This window comes from Anser cygnoides, chromosome 5 (genome assembly GCF_040182565.1).
Source record: "Anser cygnoides isolate HZ-2024a breed goose chromosome 5, Taihu_goose_T2T_genome, whole genome shotgun sequence".
Classification (NCBI taxonomy): Eukaryota; Metazoa; Chordata; class Aves; order Anseriformes; family Anatidae; genus Anser; species Anser cygnoides.
In genome coordinates, this window is record NC_089877.1 from 39246809 (window position 1) to 39269431 (window position 22623).

Sequence of the window (22623 nt, forward strand, 5' to 3'; positions counted from 1 at the left end):
TGGCTTTCCAAAAAGGGTGCTATTAAAGAGGTACAAATATAGAACTGTCACCACGCTATTATTGTTAATATTATCACATAACTTAGCATAACTTGGCAGATTTCAATCTTACAGTTAAGACCCCACTGCTTAATGCTAAATAAACACTTGCCAAAAGTTAGATGCTGTCCCAATGAGCTTCCTGTGCCCTCCATCCCCCATAGCATCAGACTCTTCAGCCTTTGTAGTGTCCTCTCTGGTTTTGTGAACAAGCACCAAATGGAATTGGCAGGAATTTTGCAGCAGTGGTTCTTCATTGAGGACATTACAACAAATCTGTCAAAAGCAAAGTTAAATAGAAAAATGTAGGAGACAAAACAGAGGGACAAAGCAAAAGAGGGGATGGAGAGGAGCAAAAGCGGTAGATGAACGTAGGAAAGAACAGACAGGACGAAGGAAAAAAAAAAGGCAGATTTGGGGAGAAGAAATTAGAGGAGAGACATGAGAAGAACTGAAAAGGACAGAGAAGGAACTGGGAATGAAAATGAAAGAATGACACAGGAGAAACTGGCATTAAAATTTTTATTATGAGATAAGTGTAATTTATTGTCATTAGAGCTCCTTTAATTACCTTTCAACCTTTTTTTTAATGATGCCCATATGTTGCTTGTAACAGGGTTTTATGACTTTTGTTCTCCCACCTTTCCCATGGCTTACATTCCTACTTTAATTACTAGATTGACATCAGATGCCTTGCCTAATGTTTTTGCACCAGTGCTTCTATTCGTGGTGATGCTGCACTTGGGGAAGCAAAAACACCTGCCTCTCCTGGTCGAAGGCTACTTGCTGTTCTTGAGGATCTCCACTAGATGGCAAAGCCGATATTTTTGTGGAGTTTCCAGGCCACCTTTAGATAATAATTCACCCTAGGGGGAGTAGTAACAACAGATCCTTTACTGCATGGATTAAACATGGTGATTAAAAATCACTGAGTAGATTCTATGTGGAAAAACGTGTATTTCCTGGGAATAATAACAAAACAGGAAAAACGTGTATTTCCTGGGAATAATAACAAAACAGGAAAATAAAAGATTCAGTTACAAAATGGTAATGCTATTGGGAAAGCACAATGTTCACTCTTTTCTCTGCAAATCTCTATACGAGCAATGCAAATCTCAAAACTCTTTGAGATAGTATTACTACTTTTCCAGTTGAAATAAAATTTTATGGAGAAAATAATGTTTTCTCATGTTCAATCTTTGAAATTTTTGTGGCTAGCCCAGGCCTCCTCAGTCTGAATGTAATCCAAGGTAAGTAGGTAAACCAGAGGCAGTTACAGTAAGATATAATCTCTTAGTCTGTGTAATTACATACATAAGAAGTACAATGAGGTTTGCTGTCAATTTTTTCCCTCCAACATGCCTTTATGACAAAGATTGTAATTGTGAAGACAATCGCTGATTTTCTTCCCTTACCTCTGTGAAGTTTACGTACCATTTTAACCACGCTGCTTCAAGAAACTGATTTCATCACTGAAACTTGGTTGCACATACATAATTATACAGTATGAAGAAATGCAAAGAAGCAAATCAACCAAAAGAGGCTATATCTAGATGGCATTTGTAATAAATCAATATATCACTACACAGACTTTGTACACACAGGCCACATACCTGACATTATAAGACACTCAACGTTCTTTATCGCTCAATTTTACATTGTACTGCTCTTTCATGTAGTGCAATATATCTGCTGAAGGACCTACAGGAGGAAAAAGGCAATAAAACATTGCCTTTAGCTTCCTCCAAGAAATTGGCCTCGTCTGTGCCCAAAAAAAGCCTGTATCAAGAAATTGTTTAGCAACTATTAAAAAAAAAAAAAAGGTGAATTTACCCTTCTTTTTTACGAACAAAATCATTTATTTTTTAGAACAAAATGATTTCTTTCAGATTTGGCTTCTTTTCTATCAGCAGGAGGAAGGGAAGGATTATTTACTTCTTCAATAGTTCTGTAGGTTGACCCAAATTTTACTTCCAACTGTTGACAGTGATGACAAGGAATATTAGAGCCTTTCTCTACTGATGCCTGGTTGAGCTACATCTGGCATCAACTATATTTGTTCAATGGCTCCCAATCAATTATATCCTGTAGTACTCATTTTTCTGAGTATCAAGACAAGTAAAAAGATGAGGCTGTTCCCACTCCATGTAGATGAGATGGTAGCATGAAAAAAGTCAGCACTATATTTGGAGTGTTCCTAATTGCACTGTTCTATTTCCAGCTGCCGAAATCTGCACTAGAATTTTAATTAAGGGCTAAATTCATGCAGCAGATCCTGACAACAGGAAACAGTTATGTTATTTAAATAGGCTTTGCAACGATCAGATTTCATCTCCCAAAGCAGCACTCAGATGAATATTAAAGCCACTTTTGTTCTTCTGGAAAGAACTGCTATCACACACACAGAGCCGAAGGAGGTCACATCCTCGGCTGAGGAAAAGCCATTAAAGCTGGGGCAGCTCTCCAGACGATGACTAAGGTTTAAAACAAGATAAAAAAAAAAAATAATAAAGCTGCCTTCTTGCACACAAACGGCCGGGAGTACTCCCACACGAGGCAGACGCACGCCGTGGGAGCGGGGAACTTCCCTCAGGGCGCCCCCACAGCCACAAAGCCGGAAGCCGCGCCGTCTGCGCCCACAAAATGGCGGCCGCGAGGCCCCGTCTCCAGCTCCGCGGCGCCCCCAAATGGCGGCCGGCAGCGCGCCGCGCTGCGGAGGCCGCAGCGCCGAAGTGCGCATGCGCGCGGCCGGCTCATCTTCCCCATCCTTTCCCTGCCGCTGAGCGAGCGCATGCGTACACGAGGCTGGGGCGTTGCGTTCCTTCCAACCCGGCCGGTGGCTTTGTTTTGTGCGCATGCGCGCGGGGCGGCACTGGAAAGGGCCAGAAGGGGCGGGACTCGGTCAGGTGACACGGGAGCCTTGTGCTGGGGCCGTTGGAGCCGTAACGGTCGGGCCCGGGCCTGAGGGAGGTGCTATGGCCACCACCGTCAGCACCCAGCGGGGCCCGGTGAGTGCCGCCCGGGGCCTGCCCCGGCGCCTTCCCTTCCCCAGCCCCCAGCGGAGGGCAGAGAGGAGTCCCCGGCCTTCTCCTGGCCGCCGCCGTGCGTCCTGCCCGGCGGAGAGGCTGCGGGAACGGGGGGGGTTCTGGGGGCGCGCTGCTTTCGGGCTGGGCAGGCTCAGGCAGCCGTCTGTGAAAGCTGTGGGGTGAAACGTGCTGAAAGGGGCGCCTGGTGGTGGTGTGCAGCCGCGGGGGGAAAGCAACTGAGCAGTCCGGTCTAACAGTCTTAACAGTCTTGGGAGCTCGTGCTCAGGGTTAATGGGGAGTGTTTAATTGCATGGCGACGCTCTGGAATCATCTTCCCTTATGCTAGGATGTTTTGTGGTGTGGTGTGTAAGTTTGGTGGTATAACATCTTTCTGCATATGCATTATTTTTCTCTGGAAGGGTCTGGTAGTAATGGGCAGTATGATGTTGCTCTGCAGGTGAAGTAAGATTTTTTTTTTCTTGATTAATTTACATTTCTGTTCTTCATTTCTTTCAAACGGCTGCTTTCTTTGCTTTGCTGAGAGACCAGAGGACTGCATTATTAAATTACTAATCTTGAAAAGCTGAATCTCTGTCTGTTATTATCTTATGGTAGTAATGCTATTTGATCCTCAATTTAATTCATTAAAATGCCTTACTTGTCAGATCTTTAAGAATGGATTCCTTTTTCAGTTGGTTTTAATCATAGTTCTGTTGTTGGGATAAAAGTTTTCAATGAGGAATTACGGTAAAAAGCGTGAATTAAGACTTCTGCTATCTCTTGATTATATTGTGAAAAGATAACAGCTGATAAATTAGGTATTGTCTATCCTCAAAGGCTTGGTGTTTGGGAGTTTATTGCTTGATTAAACCAAGTACTATTCTTTCAATATGTGACAGATTTTATTAAATATAGAGACAAGTGACATAACAGAGTTTATTTCTAGGTATCCCTTAGCTGATGTTTGGAAATGGCTGGGGAGATGGAAGGGAACTGGTACTTGAAGAGGATTCACAGGGACTAGTAGCAAACAGTGGTGATGTGGCTGAAGCTGGACAGCAGGCCTGGCTGCAGTCCTGACCTGCTGAGAGGTGACACTGTGTAGGTGCTCTCTGGAATGGAGAGGCATTTCTTTCCAAGAGAAGTTTTACTTGCATGGGGTGCTAAACACCTTGTTGATATTCAGTACAGTACTTTAATCTCTGCTTATTTTAGCTTGTTGAAATCCTCTTGGGTTGAGAAGGCTTTAGTGAGAACTTTCTTGGACTTGTCTATAATCTCACAGTTTGAAGATCGTAGTTTCTTAGGTTTTATTAAGTGTTTTAAAGGAAGTGCATCTCAACATCTAGGATGTTATACTGGATGTCGTGTCTTACAATTACGCAGGTAGTCCTATAGAATCTCTTGGCAGTATTTTGTTACTTAGAATTGATCTAGACCTGACAGGTAGAAAGGTGTATGTGGGTTTATCTTGTACAGCGCTGGCTTTCTCTTTTTTTCTCATGTACTCCACACATTGTGCATGCTTTTCTTCTTTGTCTTAAGCACTTCAGAGATTTGAATGATTTCAAATGAATGATTATATTATACAGTATTGAAAAACTCCCATTAATAGATGAGAATGCTGATCCAGTACGTAACACGCCTTTCTTAATTTTCTCTAGAGCAGAAGATAGAATTCTGCTTGTTTCTATGTATATAACTGCATTACAAATGAATAGCCACTAAATGGTGCTAAAGGATAGAGAAACATTTTTTCTTCAGTGCTGCAGAGAGCAGTTCTCATGTCTCTTTCAGTTTGAACAGGCAAGAAAATACTCAAGGTTGTTCTAGTTCCATGCAGATAAGAAAACAAAGTATGCTGCTATACTGTATGCCAATCTTGTTTTTATACCTATGCTTTCTAGTTTGTGACTATGCTTCTTTGATGAGGAATTAAAAATTCTGATTGACCTTGAGTTTTTTATATGAAAGAGAACTGGAATTCTGTCTGCTAATGGTAGATACTCTGCTAGAATATAGATTTATGGTCACAGTGATAGGAGATTAGTATGAATTCATGTTGTGTGGTATTCCTGAGAACAAAACAGCTTTTGAAATCTAAACTACAGCTGAATACAGAAGGGCTGCTAAATGATACCTTTTCCAGGTTAGGGGTATTGCTAAACAGTCTGGTCAGGCTTCAGGTTGAGTCTCAAGTCTGAGACATCAAGACCTCGTATTTGTGATATGTCAGTTAGCCTAGCACAGCCAAAATGGATGACTCTGATTATTCATAATGCTGGCAAGTGCCAGATCCTCCAAAATTTAGATCAAGTGCCAAGCTAGGCTACTTAGATTTCTGGTCCTACAGTTTCCCTAATAATCACTGCTTTCATGATTGGAAATTTTCTAATGAGCAGCTTGTATGTGCGATTACCTCTCTTTTCTTGTTCTAATACTGCAATTTAACTACATAAGCCTTGTCATCTCTAATTTTACTTGGTTTTGTTTTGAAATGTAGCTCAAGAATGCAGTAAACACTTCTTGAATTTGAGATGTCTGTAGACGTTAATTTTATCTTCACTTTGTAACTCTTGTTTGAATATGACAGTTCCTGCCATATTTAGCCTTCAAATCACAAAAGATTCCCATTTTGCAAATTTCTTCTTCCCTGAAACCACATCAGTCTTTTTCTTTGTTAATGGCTGTACTTTTGCTCTGTGGAATGTATTTTGCAGATCTTTCAATGTTAACGTCCTGGACAAATTTAGATGTGCTGGGAAAAGCCAGTAGCAATAGCTTGTGGCAAAATGCTCAGTCAGGACTAAATATAGTTGGTATACTTGGCAGAAAGGGAAAAATACTGTGAAGGTGACTACTGTAGATTCGTAAAGTGCTTACAGGTAGACATATGGAAGCAAAGGAAGTAAGTAAGTAGATGAGTCTTTCAGTTAAAAAGAAAGGATTGTGAGAATGAGGTAAGAAATGTCTGGTAATTTTGTTGAAAAAATAGAAAGTGAAATTTGCTCCTACCTGTGGCTGTCCCTGTATCTCCCCCTCACCCCCAAAACTTCCCCTGTTCCAGCTGGACAACTGAATTCTCTCTTCTTGCCCTGTATCTACAAAGAGAACCTGGCTCCATTTTTCTCAGCTCCTCATAGTTACTGGAAAGCTCCTAAGAGATACATCTGAAGATTCCTCTGCTCTAGACAAATGGTCTGCCTTTCCTCACAAGTCCTGTGCTACAGCCATTTCTGTGGGCCCAAACTGGATGCACTATTCCAGATGTGGTCTAACCAGTTGTGAATAAAGGGAAACAACTGCTTTCCACAGTTTACTGGCTAGACTTCTGTTGATGCAGTGTAGTATGCTGCTTGGTTTCGTTCTGGGAATGCACTGCTCATTCACCTTTCACTTTGCACTTCCATGGGTTTCCCCCTGCTACCCTGCCAGTTGTTCTTTAGGCTGTACCAGTGCCAGGGATTTTCCTGTCCAAAGTGCAGGACTTTATGCTTGTTGTTGAATTTCATGGGTTTCCGGCCAGTATATCTCTCAGACACTGTGGTTCTTGGCTATGTCTTCAAACATACCACCATTCTCCTCCAAATTTAGCATCATCCTCAAAAACTGACAAACATACACCCTGTCCTCATCTCTGGTCACTGAAAAGAAAAAATAAAAACATTAGGCACACATGTTAGGTCTCAGACCCGTGCCTGTTAGGTACACACCTCTGAGAAACTTTGCTTTTAACCCACTTCCAGTGTCATTGACCACTGAACTTCAACTCCTGAGCTCTGTAATCCGGGCAGTTTTTCCTCTGTCCAGTGGTCAACCCACGTGTGGATTGTAATAACTGAGCTTTGATACTGAGATGTGGTTGGTGACCTTTTTGAAAGTCTTTTGTGAAAATCAAGGTAAACAAACCTACTGTTCTCTACTTATTCACAGGTCTACTAATTTTATCATAGAAAGCAGTCAGGTTCAATTAGGCATTTTGTACCCTTGGTAAATGTTGACTATTCCTTGTACCCTCTTTCATGAGCCTGGACATGGCTCTCAGAAGGACTCCTCGCTCTGTGAATTTCCTGGCAAGCGGAGTAAAACTGACTTGCATGTTGTTTCACACATCATCCTTTCTGCCCTTTTCAAAGATGGGTGCGACATTTGTCTTTCTACAGTTATGGGGGACAACTCCTAATCTCCATGACCTTTCAAAAATGATAGAGAGCAGCCTTGAAAAATAGCATCAGCTAGCTCTTTCAGCACCTTTGGATGCATCCAATATGGTCCCAATTTTTTTCTTCAGCATGCAAAACATAGAATAGTTCAAAATTCTCTTATTCACTCGGTTCTTCTTCTTTCTTAAAAACAGTGAAACCATTTAAAGATAAATGTGTAGAACTTTTTTGAGTAGTTAAGGTGTTTTATAGCTCTTTAGCATGAAACTTCTCTGAAACCTACTATCAGAACTTCTGGTGTTATTTGCAAGTGTAGAAACCTTAATTACATTTCTCCAAAGGTATCGTGGTTCCCAAAGTCAGAGCATTTGTGCTTGTCCTTGGGCCGTGTTGCCTTTCCCTCCATTATGGAGGAAATCGCATTATCAGTTAGAGAGCCAGGTAAGGTGCCTGATGACTTCCCCTCCTCTTTCCTTTACCTCCAACCCTTATTGCATTTTCTTTTGTTCGGCCCTCTGTGGTAGCTTACTTAACAGTGGCATTGGTGCCACCTAATCTTGCATGAGAAATGAGAGTGAGAAGGAACAGGAGGATGAAACTGACTGCCCAGTCCTGTGTTAGGCTGCACAGCTGTGGAGCACCACACTGCCTTTGGTTTGAAGGAGTGGGTTGAGATGGGTTTTTTTCACCTGCAACATTTCACTGTAAAGATCCTCAAAACAAGATGTTACATGGCTTTAGTAGACAGAAGGGGCAATATTTTTGTCTAGATAACTCATTTTTGATAGTAATGCTGTCAGTGAAGCTTATTAAGAAGTGATTACTAGGTAGGCTTATTTTTATGAAGGCCTGCTAAATGTCTGTCTTCAGAATTTAGTTTTGTCATGACGCTGTCATATTTGTCTTGCTTGAAAAGTGAATCTAGTACAATTCAGATTGGAATATTTTATTCTGCAATTAATGGTAGAGTGGAGTTGAATTTCACATTCTTCTTTAAATGTTACAATAGTAGAGGGAAGTGTGTGTGTTTTTAAATTGGATATCGAGCAGGATACAAGCTTGTTTCTTATGCTCACCTTGCTTTAAAAGTAAACTGTGGTCGAACTCAGGTTATGCAATTATTTTTGATTGGGATTTGGAGGTGGCAATTACTTCTAAATACTTTGAAGGGGAAAATTTCTGTTTTCTCTACAGATAAAGATTGTATACTATTGGTTTGTCTCCATCTATATGGAATCAACTGATAACCAGCATGAGAACTTACTGATTAATGTATTTTCCTCGATGAGCATCTCTGCTGGGTGCTTATGGAATGTAGCACTAGGACTTCTGTATCAGATCTCATTCAGAGCTGAGAATTTAAGATGGGAGTGTATATATCACCTGTTTCCCACTATTTCTCTTGAGGGGTTTGCCACTCAGATCTTTTAAGAATTTAATTACACTATCGGTTTTCAGTTTCTGGCTATGTCTGTTCTACAGTTTTAGGATAAGAGTGTAGCTTTGTATGAGATAGCTGAATGGCCTAACAGCAGCTTAGATGCTGTGAGAAAGCTTTGGTCTCCCTTACAGATTTTGCCTTGTCTCTTTTGGGCCTCAGTGCAGAGCCTGGTTTATGTGTTTAACTTTGGAGCAGTATCTGGGTGACCTTAATAATAAAAAGTTATAGTGTTTTTTCACTTGTCTGACCATCATGAATGAATAAAGTTTTCCAATGTCCACATTAAGACAGTTGTACCAAATAAAATAAAATTCTGAGAAGCTGGCAGAGGCAGCTAGAACATATGGCAGTGTAATTCCAGAGCTGCAGCCACCACTTCTGGCTAGAGGAAATCTTTATGATGCATGTTTTTAAAGATGCTAAAAATTCCAGATTTGAAACTTTCTGGATGTTGTCGAGGATTGGAGGGGACCTGCTATGTTGCAAATGCCATTCACTGCCTTTCTAATTCTGGTGCTGTTTCAAAACTTTCCTAAATGGACTATGTTTCCTTTAAAATAGTGTTTTTTGTTTTGTTTTTTTTTTAAATAATGTATATTCTAATAAGAAGGCTGCTACAGGACCTGTCTTATTTCCAACCTAACTTAAATAAGCTTTCTTTCAAGATTAGCACAGTATTTTAGCTCAGTCTTCTGCCTCTTTCTACCCGTTTCCCCCCTCACTTCTTAAAATTTAAGCTACTGGTTGCTGTCTTGGTAGAAGTAACTTATGCTCTTCTGGCTTGATTTCTTAAAGCGGTCAATTTTTTTGGCTATCCAGGAAGGATTGTTAGTGTGCCCGATTCAGTCCAAATTATTGTCTTCCAGGTCGGCTACCAGAATTTTACACTATGTAGCAAATGAGGCCTCACATATATACTGTGGCATTCATTTGAGAAGAAATGAATGTCCTAGAAATCAGCGTTAGCCTGTTTTTATCATGATAGTCATTATTCAAGCATCAATAAAGCAAATGTTTGATTGGTGAATAAAAATATTTTATGGGTAAACATATTAGAGACTGCAAAGGCTGATGAAAGCTCAGCTATCAGCTGAGGATTCATTAGTTTACATACTGGTTGATCATACCATTAGAGTGCTACTAAATAACCAATAAAGTTTTCTGCAAATAGCTTATTTAATAGCTTTTAATTTATTTATGGAGTTATTTTCTTCAGGAAGCAAGCTATTATGAGGAATCCAAATGTCAAACTTGCGTCGTTGTGAGAAGATAACGTATGAGGTGCATACTCTCTGTAAGGAATATTTTTTGTAGTTCTCTGTTCTCTCCTTTGAGAGCTATTTCCAGCACTGCCACAATGCCTAGGTAATGCCTTCAGCAAAGTGGTGCTCCATGAAAAAGGAATTTGTTGTTTTAACAAAGTAGGAGTCTAATAAACACGAGCAAAGCATTCACTTCTAAATCAGTGTTCTTAATGTATACTGTCAATTAACTATTTTTAAAGTTCCCTTTAAAATGTTCACCTTCTGTAACAATTGCTTTTTCATTGTAAGATTTTAAGACATGGGTAAGCAAAACTGATTCTCTTCCCTCCCTCGTTAATAGCCTGGCAGCAGGCATTCAGTATTCTTCCTTGGCTGCTTTGATAAACTTCCTTTCTGGCATGTAACACCTACTGTTGCCAGGATCCCTGAGGCTCTTGAACAGAAATGGTGTCTCTTGCCAAATCGCATTTCATATGACTGTTGCTATCTCAAAGATGCAATCCCGGCATGCAAGCGTTGTCTAATCTTCAGAAGCTATGTCCTCAGGGCTTTTTAACTTCCTAAAATATATTGTTCTGTGGGCATGCGTTTGCCAGATACGCAATTGAGTAATCTTGTCTGGGATAGTAACATAAGAGATTACACTTTCTTTTGTCTTGATGCAGTGGACAGTTTTGTATTAAATATGTAAACATCTCTAGAGTCAACAGAAATGAGCTTAATTATGAGTTTCCTATGCTGCTTATTACATTATACTCTCTATTTTAGTGTGGTGATCCATCTGAGTGTGTTGGTGGTAGTGTTCACTGAGCATTTAAAACCTAGAAACAAGCAGAGTTGTTGAACTGACAAGTAACAGGTAGAAACTTAGTTATACCATAAACATACCATATACTTTCTTATACCATAAACATTACATAAATTAAATGGTGACTGCTGATTCACATTACCACGTGTGACAGAGTTCCCCTCAAACTTTTCTACGTAAGATTTTTCATCATTGTGCATTTCTGTGGTAAGCCAAATTTGGAATTCCTCCGTTATTTTGAGTATGGTGGGATTCTATCCCAAAAATTGACAAAGTTAGTTGCAGGCTGCGTGTAACATTTGAAGAGGATTAGGACATCTTTCTGTTAAAGGATTTGATTTATAGGAAATGTCTTTGTGATCTGTCTTGAGGATGAGTATGAAGATGACCCTTTCAAATAGTGCGTTGCGCCATGTATTTTGGAAAGATTTATGCAGCAGTTGCATCTGCTGCGGGTGTGTGTAAAAATACTGGAAACTTCATTGAGCAGTAGCTTGCATTAATGGTAATGAAAGCATATTGGACTTTATCACCTCTATTTCAGTGCTCTTTCATACTGAAAGGGTACCATCTTGTCACGGGAATGATCAGCTAGAGCAAGCAATGGATAAGTGAAAGAACTGGGTGGCATCAGATGTAATGTGTGAATGGGATGTAAGACTTGGTAGATCTGACCTTTGTGTGGACTAGTTAAATGGCTTGCTGTAGAGCAGCCTGGGTTCTGTATATCCAACTCTTTTTTTTTCCAGAGGCTTATACTGGAAATTAGTATTTTTGAAAGAGAGCATGAGTACATTTGTCATGTGAGTTGGCAGTTCTGTCATTTAACTAGTTCTTTGTTTATGCTGTCAAAACAGAGTAAAGTGCTGCTGAATGTTTTTGCTATGCTTTTGATATTTTTTTCGTTCTTTCCCATTGTTCATAATGAAAGTAGAAGACAAGTTTAAAGATGATTCTTTTTTTCTTTTTTAAGGTATATGTTGGTGAGCTTCCTCAAGATTTTCTTCGCATTACTCCAACCCAGCAGCAACAGCAAATCCAACTGGATGCCCAAGCAGCTCAACAGCTACAGTATGGAGGACCAATGGGTACAGTAGGCAGACTCAGCATTACTGTGGTACAGGTATAAATCATACCATCTTTGTGAAACAAACTTTAATCCTTTTCTGTCAATGGCCATAAAAGACTGTTGGAGTTTGAGTTACTAAATTACTTTTGTATAGGAAGTGAGTTCTTAACATTTTTTCTATCTTCATGTTTCTGTATGTCAGTGCTTTTTTCAATTTTTTCTTATCTGTGTCATGCGTGGCACAGCAATTTCCTATAAAGCTTGTTACTATAACAGATAATAAAATTGTTTTTCTTAAAGTGAACAGATTTTTTTCTAAGAACTTCACTTAAGAAGATTTCCTGTAGAAACACTCAGTATTGGAAGGCATTAGCAATTTCGAGTCTATTGTAGGAAATTGCAGTTGGCTTATGTATTTTTCCTTAAGTGGCTGCATTGTTCCATCCCTGCTTTCTTTAAGACCTTTTGCTGCTTTTTTTCCAGTACTTTATGCAGGTTTCCTTATTAATTATGAGTATAGTCCTGGCTTTTTATTTTCTGCTTCCTTTTTTCCGTTGTTATCCCTCTTCTGATCTCTTGGCAGTACTTTATTGCTGCCTTCATTATAAGATTTCAGTTTTTACAAATGTTCTATCTTAACACAATTCTGTAATATCTACATTAGCATACCAGAAGTCCCTCACATGAACTTAATGCGCCTCATCTATTTACAAGTGCTGTTTTCATGTCATTTTCTAAAAGTATACCAAAGATATGTTTAGCCTCAAATTTTAGCGTGAAGACTGGTATAGTGTGAGTATGGTTACAGCTTTAATAGTGAGGTGAGGTCCTTACTGGGGAGGAAAACCACAGGATCTCACAGGAGAAGAGGCGTCATTCCTCCCTTTCTATCTATATCTTTCAGTGGTCAGTTTCTTCCTTCGCAACCTATGCAAGAAAAACCCAAGCAGCCAACAGCTAGTCAGTCTCACCTCTTTGCCTGGAGAGATCATGGAGTAGATCCTCCTGGAAACTATGCTAAGGCATGTGGAAAGTAAGGAGGTGATTGGTGACAGCCAACATGGCTTCACTAATGGCAGATTGTATGGTGTCCCAAAACTGTCTGTGCCTGCCTGGGAATTTATGCAAGATTGCTGCAGTAATCTTGGCTGTGTATTAAGGCATGTGGTACTCTGGATAGGAGACTTACCATGGCATAGTTAACCTGTGGAGCACGAAGTTGAAGTATTTTGTATTTATTTACATACCTGTTGATTAGGTATATGCACTGATTCTGCTACTAATAAACTGGGGAGAGATCAGAAAAGTTTTTTTTGGAAGGTATGTACAGCTTTTTTTCTTGAAGATACACAGGAATAGTGATGAGTTTATTTAAGCACAATTGATTATATACTCATAATCTGTCAGTCTAGTAATTTAAATACTCTGTTTTCTTTTGGTAACACTTTATGGTAAGCTTTTTAATCTCTGGACTTCAGAGTCGAGAGAGAAGAATGATTTGGGTGCTAACTTTCCTACTTTAATTGCAAAGCCCAAACTTACAAGAAACAGTGTGAGATACTTCTCACCGGTGCTAATATGTGAATTACTGAACTAGTGTGTGCCCTGAAGGAGTAAAGGGCCTTCCAGGATGGAGCTACACCTGTTGTGACTAAATCTGTTGCCAGTCTCAACTGTTTGAACTCCTTAAATCTCCTGCTGGTGGGAGACATAGGCACCACTTCGTCACTTTTCTTTCTGTAAAAAAAGAAAGGCTGTTTCATACAAGCCAGAAACGTGTCAAATTTTGATTTCTACTTTGGTGCATTTATGCAGCAGTACTCAGTGTTGTCTTTAGGACTGTTATCAACTTGTTTTTTTTTCTGTTCCTCTGTTACAGCAAGAGTAAGTTGGCTATCTTCTGATTATATACTGCATCTGTCTTTATAGTAGCATAAAACTTAATTTGTCCACTGAACTAAGTAATATCAATTGCACACATCCGATTATTTTTTATCTCTGAAAAGAATAAATAACTAGATTTTACCTGAATTGAATTGATTTTGTGAAGAAAACCTTGTGATATTCTCAAAGCTATTGTATTTCTGTATTTCATCGTTTAAAAGTACTTCAGGTGAAGAGGATAGGTTACCTATCAGATGAAGCTTGTAACTGCATATTGGATTGCAGAAACCAAGGCAAAAATTGAACTCTTCTTTCCTTATAATTGTGCATCTGTTGTTTTTTATTAAGTAACTTAAACATCTTCACCATAAGTGTTTTCTACAGCAGACAGTTTGAAACGAGAATCTCTTTCTAAAGATTCTCTTAAAGACTATCCCCTGTTGGCATTACAATTCATTGTTGTCCTTTTTGTCCTCTGATTCTCTTTGTGAAGTAATAATAATTACTTCACAAGTTCATGTAAACATTATGCACTTAGAGGTTCTTTTCTCTTTCAGGCAAAATTGGCAAAGAACTATGGAATGACCCGCATGGATCCATATTGTCGAATACGTCTGGGGTATGCTGTGTATGAAACCCCCACAGCACATAATGGAGCCAAGAACCCCCGCTGGAACAAAGTTATTCAGTGCACTGTTCCCCCGGGTGTGGATTCTTTTTACCTAGAGATATTTGATGAGGTCAGAATGAGTGTATTTTCTCTTCTTCATCCCCTGTTTGGGCTGAGGTTTGGGTAGAATCTTGGAAGGTAGGATTGAGTTAGCAAAGGCCGTTTCTTAGCTGTGCTCTCTGGGAAATGATGCAGATTTCTCAGAATCCCAAGATCAGCAATGCGTAAGGCTTTGCTCTGCCCCAACAATGTCACAGCTTGGTAGCTGATAAGGGGTAGCTGAATATTAGCAGGGCTTCCTGCAAAGAAGGAGAAGCAAGAGAGTCTGAGGAGTGTCTTTTAAGTTCCTTTTCACCAGCAAAATGCTCTGTAGCCTTATATTCTGTAATGTTCCTATTAAATAGCATGTTTATACAATGCTGGTTTAGTCAAATTTCTCATTTTTATTCTAACCCAGGAAGAGCTTATATGCAAGCTCATAAATGCTAATAAAGCAGTCATTATATATAATGCGTAGTCACTGGAATTTATTAGCAGAAACATAACTTAGATCTGGGAATGAAATTCAGGCCAGTATGGTAGGCATGTAGGCTCTTGCATATGTTTTACTTAACACACAGTGTTAATAAATTCCTACCTTGTGAACAGTTTGATTTTTCTTAGAGATTAACTACATCTGATTAACAGCTCAGTTAGGTAATCTGCTCTACAAAGGTTACCTAGAAGAGTAGTACTACCTTGAATTCTAGTATGTTCTTCTGCTAGATGTTGTTATTGGCAGCAGGGAATATGTGCCGCCTCCTCAGTTGTTCCAGTTCAGGGTATTGACTTTGACTTAGCACAGATGTGCCTTCTCAGATAATCTAAGAGGCTATGACTTGGTTGAAGTTTGTTTCATTGCTGTAACAGGGGTGGCACATCAGTCCTTCTATCTGCTCTTGAATCACTGGAGTTCACAGCCTATTTTAACAGTGTAAGCAGGAGCTGATTCTTACTTAGTAGTGTACTGACTGCTCACCAGTGATTGTCATTTACAGATACAGGCCTGTTTACATACCTTCTGCATTCTGGCTGATTAATCAGATGGAGACTTGAAATACTATGTAAAATATTTCTGTATCTGTTGTTTGTTTTACGTCAATTCAGGCAAGGAAAAAAAAGGTTTTGATGCTGTTTCTCACAGTATCCTTCTGGAGAAAATGTCCAGCATAGAGCTAGACAAATACATAATACAGTGGGCAAACAATTGGCTGATGGGTCAGACTAAAAGGGTTCTAGTAAATGGGGTTACATCAGGCTGGTGGCCAGTCGCTAGTGGGATTCTCCAGGGCTCTATTTTGGGGCCATATCTCTTCAGTGTTTTTAGAAATGATCTGGACACCTGGCTTAAATGCATACTAAGTTTGCAAGTGATACTAAATTAGGGGGAACTACTGACTCCCTCAAGGGTAGAGAGGCCTTGCAGAGAGATCTTGACAGACTAGAGCACTGGGCAATCACCAACCATAGGAAGTTCAACAAGAGTAAATGCCAGATTCTGCACCTGGGACAGGGCAACCCTAGCTATATGTACAGATGGGGGATGAGAGGCTGGAGAGCAGCCCCACAGAAAGGGATCTGGGGGTTCTGGTCAGCAGCAAGTTGAATACAAGCCAGCAGGGTGCCTTGGCAGCCAACAAGGCCAACCGCACCCTGGGGTGTATCAGGCACAGCACTGCTCACTGATTGAAGGAAGGGATTGTCCCGCTCTACTCTGGGGTGGCCCTCACCTCGAGCACTGTGTGTGGGTTTGGGCACCACAATATCAGAAGGAGATAAAATCATTAGAGTGTACAGAGGAGCACCACAAAGATAGTGGTAGGTCTAGGGGAGGGGAAGACACATGAGGAACAGTTGAGGTCAATTGGTTTGTTCAGCCTAGAGAAGAAGAGACTGAGAGGAGACCTCACAGTGGTCTGTGCTGTGACATTCTATATATAACATGTACAGATAGATAGCAGTAAGGTAACATGGAGTGACATGATGTGACTAAATTCCCACAGACTATGCTGATGTTAGTAAGTTGTACTTCTAAAAGTGTTGTGCTGCAGATTTTTAATTTTTACATGTTAAATACCTGCTATTGATCTGTCATCCATAAGAAAGCAATCCATCGTTCATAAGAACACAAAACTCCCTTCATCCCAACTGGAAAGGAGATGGTTAAAACACTTACTCTTTAGTAATTTCCTACTCTTACTCTTTTAGTAATTTACCTACTCTTTCAATAGGTATTTATAGAATAATAGAATAATTTCAAAAGTAATAATAAAACTGCCAAAATATAATAGCATAAAACTGAAGAATCAAGAATCAGTAGTCAAGAATCAACTTCAGATTTATTTTCTTTTCCTTTCAGCGAGCCTTTTCAATGGATGACCGCATTGCTTGGACACACATTACAATTCCCGAGTCTCTGAAACAAGGGAATGTGGAGGATGAATGGTATAGCCTGAGTGGAAGGCAGGGTGATGACAAAGAAGGAATGATTAATCTGGTGATGTCATACACGGTAAGATGAGTTAGGGGTGAGAAGAAGAGGGATTACAGAAGGGGGTATTTGATGTTAAAGTAGAAGTATTTCCATTGTATCTTACTATTTTTTTTTGTGTGCATGTGTTAGTGTTTAAAATAATTATACTTACCTTTGGGAAGAGCAGACAAAAATACTAGTTAAGGCAGTACTTCCTTGGTGAGGCAGTAGATGAATACTTACTTGGTTTTGTAATTATTAAAACATTCAGATAATTTCTGTGTTCCTGCCCTTAAATACTTAGAAAGACATGTCAATTTAAAAGGAAAACTAAGGACAGCTCTTCTGTCTTCCTGGAAGGTTTGAATGCTCTTTCTGATGACTGCAATTTTTACTTCCATTCTTGTTCATTTGGTCTTGAACTATTAACTTACTGTTATCCATTTAATAGCTTCTGGGCTGTTCTCTAGCCTGTCATCTTTGGCATAAGTAGTTGTTGGATAGCATGGTAACCCCTGAATGCTTCCTACTATGCTTGCACATAATCAGAAGTTCCAGGTTGCTGCTGAGTGCACAAGAGCAAACAGGTGCTGTTCAAGATTCACATTTGGCCCCAGAGCTAAACAGTTTTTCCCTTCACCCGTAGGATAAAGGATTTTTTTATGAACCTTTAAAACTGTCTGCAAGTGAATGTGCTACACAGAGAATCTAACCTGCTCATATCGTCCAGGATCAAAGTGAACAGGAATTGTGGTAGTAAAAGGGGATATACTTGAACTGATACTTTATTTGAAGTACTGGTTTACCTCAAAAATTGATTTGAACTAGTACTTGCTTCTAGAAGCAGTATATCACTCTTAATAAAATTCAGTTTTGCTTTGTTTTCATTTGATGAATACAGTATATGCTTTATTCTTGTGAAATAAGAAAACTGATAGAGCCATTTTTAAAACTTGCTTCAGGAATAAATTTTCAGTGGCCAGTTTTATCAAGCTGCTGTGAAAGGATAGTTTGATATGATGTGCTTATGCTGAGTTACACTCAAATCAGTTGTAAATTAAAATGACTGTAGTTGAGTTAATTTGCTAGAGAATTTGCTTTCTATAGATTAGGTAGGCCTTATTACAGTCATACTGAAAGTCTGTATTTCATAGTCAGTATCACAGTATAGCTTTTAACAAATGCCGTTTTAATTGCTGTTCTAGTCATGTTGCCCGCCCCTCCCCCCTGGAGTTGTTCTATTATCTGTTGTGCTTTTTTTTGTCAAGTCTTTGCCAGCAGCCATGATGATGCAGCCCCAGCCAGTGGTCCTGATGCCTACTGTATACCAGCAAGGAGTGGGATATGTGCCTATAGCAGGTATGTTTTTTTCCTTGAAGACTCTTAAAACTTCCAGATAAAAGGTTTTACAGAGATAGGTACCAAACTTCTGTTGTTTTTCAGGATGTAAGGGGAAGCTATAAATGACTTTGCCCATTTTTCCATGGTATTTTTTTGAGAGAAAAGCAAGTGAATTAAGTGTAGGTCTGATTTCAGTCTTGTACCTTGTTTAAGAGAGCTGCATAAGTTTATTGCTGTTTTAATCCATTTAGCCAAAGTCAGAACAAGCAGCTTGAAGGCTACTCTTTCTGCATATATAATTTAGATTTATTGGTCATTGCATATCTAAGTATCTGGCAGGCCACACTGTAATACATTGTGTGCTTTTAAATGCTGGCAATCCAGGTGAGAAACCGCTCAGGCTTCAGAAAGTGTGCCAAATGATTTCTGCTGTCAGAACTGCAGCTTAAATAGACTATGAAGGGATGGTCCTTTCTGTGGTCCTTGAAGTTACTCTGTTGGAAACTTGCTACACAGCACATGAGCTCTGTAGCATTCTGAGTGAGAAATGTTAGGGAGCTTTGAGATGTGGAAATATGTCAAGGCAAGCTAAAGCAGATGTCAGTTGTCTTGGTCTGTGCAAAATAAGTTGTGGACTTGTATAGAAAAATGTTACCTTCAGGTTTTGTAATTTTGCTGTCAGAGATGAGAAGCTTAAAGTATATAAATAACCATGTGGTTGCCTTACCTAGGTAACAGGTAAGTAAAGTTCATTTTTTTCTGTTTTACTTAGGGCTCTTAAAAGATCCAGTTTGTACATGAATTCAGCAGGATACATACTTCTTAGGGAAAACAATCTTGTAATCAACATATTTAGAGTTTCTTTTCATACATTTATATGAATGAGTGATGGTGTATGGGACACAGATCTGACACAACATATTTTTCTCTTCTAGAGTCAATCCCTGATTAGGGAGAATGAAGTTTAAATTCAAAAGCAAACTTCCACAATAGAAGATGTGTAACTTAAGGAATAATACTTCCTGTTTCATTTTCAGAGTTAAATTAAAGCAAAACATGGAAAGGTTTTGCTATATGCTTTGCTCCCTGATGTAAAACATGCAATATGCTCCATTTAATGTGTTTTCATTGCTATAGTTTAATTCTCAGGAGTTAAGTCCTTCTTGGCCAATAGTATAAATTAGTGTGTGTATCCTGTAGTATGCTTCTGTCGTGGTAAGCCAGACTTCTGCGTAGCATTTCTGTGTTTGAATTAGATGCTGCATCTTTTTACTTTTAGCTTCATCCCATCCCTATACACTGAAACAGTTAGTGAACTTCAAACTTAGTATCTTGTGTGTGATTAAATGAAAATTAATTGCTGGGGTGGTACCTATAGTAATACAATAGAACTATAGAATTTCTTTAACAGATCAAACCAACAATATTAACATAGCAAAATTACTGGGCTAGTCAGACTGTGATCAGTGAAAATGAAGCAGAGACCAGTTTCAGATATAACTGAAACTGGACATCCAGCTGAAGAGGTAGAACTGAAACTCAACCCACAGAGTTGAAAAACAAGTACAGTGGTGTATCTTGGTGTTCTGTAAATTTGTGTTGGCCTTGACTATTTTCAGGTATACTTCATTAAATTGTCTTGGACAAGTGAACAAGCAACTTATGTTTAGTGCATGTGATTGATAAAAGGTCAGGTGTTACATATGAATGTTATCTTTATGTAGCAGTCTTATCGATGTGTATGTTGGAGTATTTCCCTTCTTCAAAGATGCAGCATATTTGTTTTAGTTACTGTTATGATAACCTTTATTAAAAATTCTTCCTGATTCTGTATCTTGTATTTTTAAAACATTGTGAAGTCCCATCACTCCGTTAGAACTTTTCTTTGTTCTGAGAAAACTTGAATGTACTTCCTTAATTTCATAAATGTCAAACTAACTTATTATAAGCCATCCTTGGTCTAGTTAGATTTTCTGTATTTTTGATAAAAAAATTTGAATATGATTGTGCTTTTTGTTTGCTGTTCCAGAATTTCTGTGGGCACCATGAAAATTTCTCAAAGCACTGAGTTTTTAAAGCTTTTGCCTGTTCGCTAATCTAATGACTCACTCATAATTATAAATTTTAATATAAATACAAAAATTAATAAAGGTAATTTCAAATGATAAATGGAACTGACAGCACATCTTGGAAGACATGAAGTATTGTCACAGTGTTTTCTGTGTATTAAACTAGATGTTCCCCCTGGATTCTGTAAACTCTTTCAGGAAGATATTTGTATCCGTGTAAACAACTGGCCTCTGACAAGCTGAATTGACTGTATCTTCTGGGGAAGCTCTTGGTATACTTTCTTTGGAATATTGTACAGGGATTTCTCTCTTTTTAAGATTGATTACTTAAAGAAGGGCAGTGGTAGGACATCAGTATATTCCACAGGAATATATTTACCTTCCCATCTTTTCAGTTCCATTTCTTAGCCTGTCCACTTAAATGAGCATAGTCAATAAGCAAATTCTATTTGTTTCCTTGAGAAAAGTGGAAGAGCATTGCTGAAGGTAGCCTATTACATCTGAAATGGAGAGGATTCTGTTGGTGGGCAAGACAGAATATAAATCTTGTCTAAGATGAAAAATAGATTCAGTGGGTGGACTGCAATGCTTATCCAGAACAGTGTAACACTGATTTGTGGAAATTGTCCAAAATTATTGAGCTTTACAGTGAGATGGTGTTAAGTCAAATTTAGCTGTGTCATGAAGGCCAAACTTTTTTTTTCTGCGGGTAACAGAATATTCTGTTCAGAACTTAGCATACGTGATAACTAGTCTTCTAATTAAAGTGAAAGCAACTGATTTTACTTACGCTCCTCTCTATCATACAGACGGAGGTGAATAGTAGCGGCAAGCAGTTAGACACTGTGGTAAGCAGATAAGGCTTGAAATGCTAGCACAAGTAATGTGTTGGTCATTTCCCCACGTTTTATGGTAGGGATGAGATCGTGGTGAAAGCAGAAATGACCTTGGAATATTCTTGTATGGTGTTAATTCATTTTTAAAATTTTCAAAATGAAAAACTCTGATGCTAGTTGCTACAAGCTATAGTTGTCATGGATGGTATCTCTGGGATGGGTTTGGGAAAACTTGAACTTCTGTTTTAACCTTCTGAAAGTTGGCTTTCTCTATACTCTTCCAGTTGCCTTTTCTAAAGTTTAGTGGATTTAGCACTGTAGAATACATAGTGGCATGCTGGTTGCTTACAGTCCAAGCTGATCTGTGATAGGATGTGAAAGGCAGTAAGCTGAGCGAAGTTGGTTCAATGAACCTGTATTTCTGATCTTTTCTTTTTTCCCATGAGATACATAGGAAATGTCTGCACGTGACTTAAAAACACCTGCATAAGAAGTAGGTTTAAAAAAAGTTCAGAGTCCAGCATATCAGTTCCATTGAGGTAAACTTGTACCTCTATGTAAATTACACCTTTAGGTGTCAGTATTGGGTTTCATGTGTTAGCTTATGATGGTGTTGATATGTTAGAACACCATGGATGTATGTTGTCCTTTTTGGACTATAAAATATAATCCTTGCTAAAACACCTATTAGCTTATTTTGATTTTCTGTTCCCTCTAATTGCTATTTCTATAAAAATAGCACACTGAGAAGCTTGCTCAGAGTGCTGAAGCAAATTAGTTGTAGGACTTGAATCCCTAGCAGCATTTTGTTTTTGATATTAGGTAATTTAGTTTTTATGCAGTTACCGCAGTTTATCCAACTTTCACATTTAGAAACTGAATGGTTTTTCTTTTAAAAATAGATTAATATTTCTTTCCTGTGTCTTATTCTTTTCCCCTGTCCCTTCATTTCCACCTATCTATAGGGCTTGAGTACTTTGCTTTGGGTAAGTTTCCAAGCTCTTTTCTCACTCCCATCCTCATTGACCTGAGTCTTTGCATGAATTCATGTAGACAGCTTTATTTACGTTACAGCAGACTGTATCACAAGGTATTGCCACTTGGATGTCACAATAGAATAACTTAATGCATCTCGAAATTGTTAAAGCCCTTCTAATCTGTGGGAAATTCCTTAGTCTTCTACTCAGCATCAAGCTATAAGGCTTAAAGCAAGTGGTGATGGTGTTGATGGATAAGTTGTGATGATTCTTCTGGAATTCTTTGATGCCAGTGAGCTATTTTAAGTGACAGTACTGGTTTCCTGGAAGACAAACTTTAATCTTGCAGTTGTTCTGCTACTGAGAGATCTGGGAGAAGGAGGTAATGTCATGACTTCTTGTAAACTTGGAAATGAAGAACTCAGCTCTGCAATAACATTCTGACAAGACAGCCTGTCAATTACCTCCTGTTACTCTTCAAATGAGCTTTTTTTCCCAAAAAACAGTAACACTTTTTCATTAG

At 38.9% G+C, this 22623-nt stretch overlaps 1 protein-coding gene and 1 long non-coding RNA gene across 7 annotated transcripts in view; one reads left to right on the forward strand and one right to left on the reverse strand.

Annotated features, from left to right (window-relative positions):
* Nucleotides 1–2887, reverse strand: part of LOC106042577 (uncharacterized) — a 30520-nt gene extending 27633 nt beyond the window's left edge. For 2 of the 3 annotated variants that reach the window (XR_010831820.1, XR_010831818.1), the window contains exon 1: nt 152–882. This is a non-coding gene — a long non-coding RNA (uncharacterized lncRNA). Of the gene's footprint in view, nt 1–151; nt 883–1652 lie in introns of those variants that run through there. The other variant, XR_010831819.1, reaches the window with a different exon arrangement.
* Nucleotides 2888–2889: 2 nt separating this feature from the next.
* The window catches only part of TOLLIP (toll interacting protein), a 55998-nt gene continuing 36264 nt past the window's right edge, over nt 2890–22623 (forward strand). For 3 of the 4 annotated variants that reach the window (XR_010831815.1, XR_010831816.1, XM_013191656.3), the window contains exons 1-6: nt 2890–3047; nt 11716–11865; nt 14253–14435; nt 16764–16916; nt 18146–18236; nt 22089–22109. Coding sequence is in view for 2 of the 4 variants with exons in the window: in XM_013191656.3 (XP_013047110.2) it covers nt 2895–3047; nt 11716–11865; nt 14253–14435; nt 16764–16916; nt 18146–18236; nt 22089–22109 (751 nt within the window). In the remaining 2 variants the exon portion in view is untranslated. The remainder of the gene's footprint in view (nt 3048–11715; nt 11866–14252; nt 14436–16763; nt 16917–18145; nt 18237–22088; nt 22110–22623) is intronic. The other variant, XM_013191657.3, reaches the window with a different exon arrangement.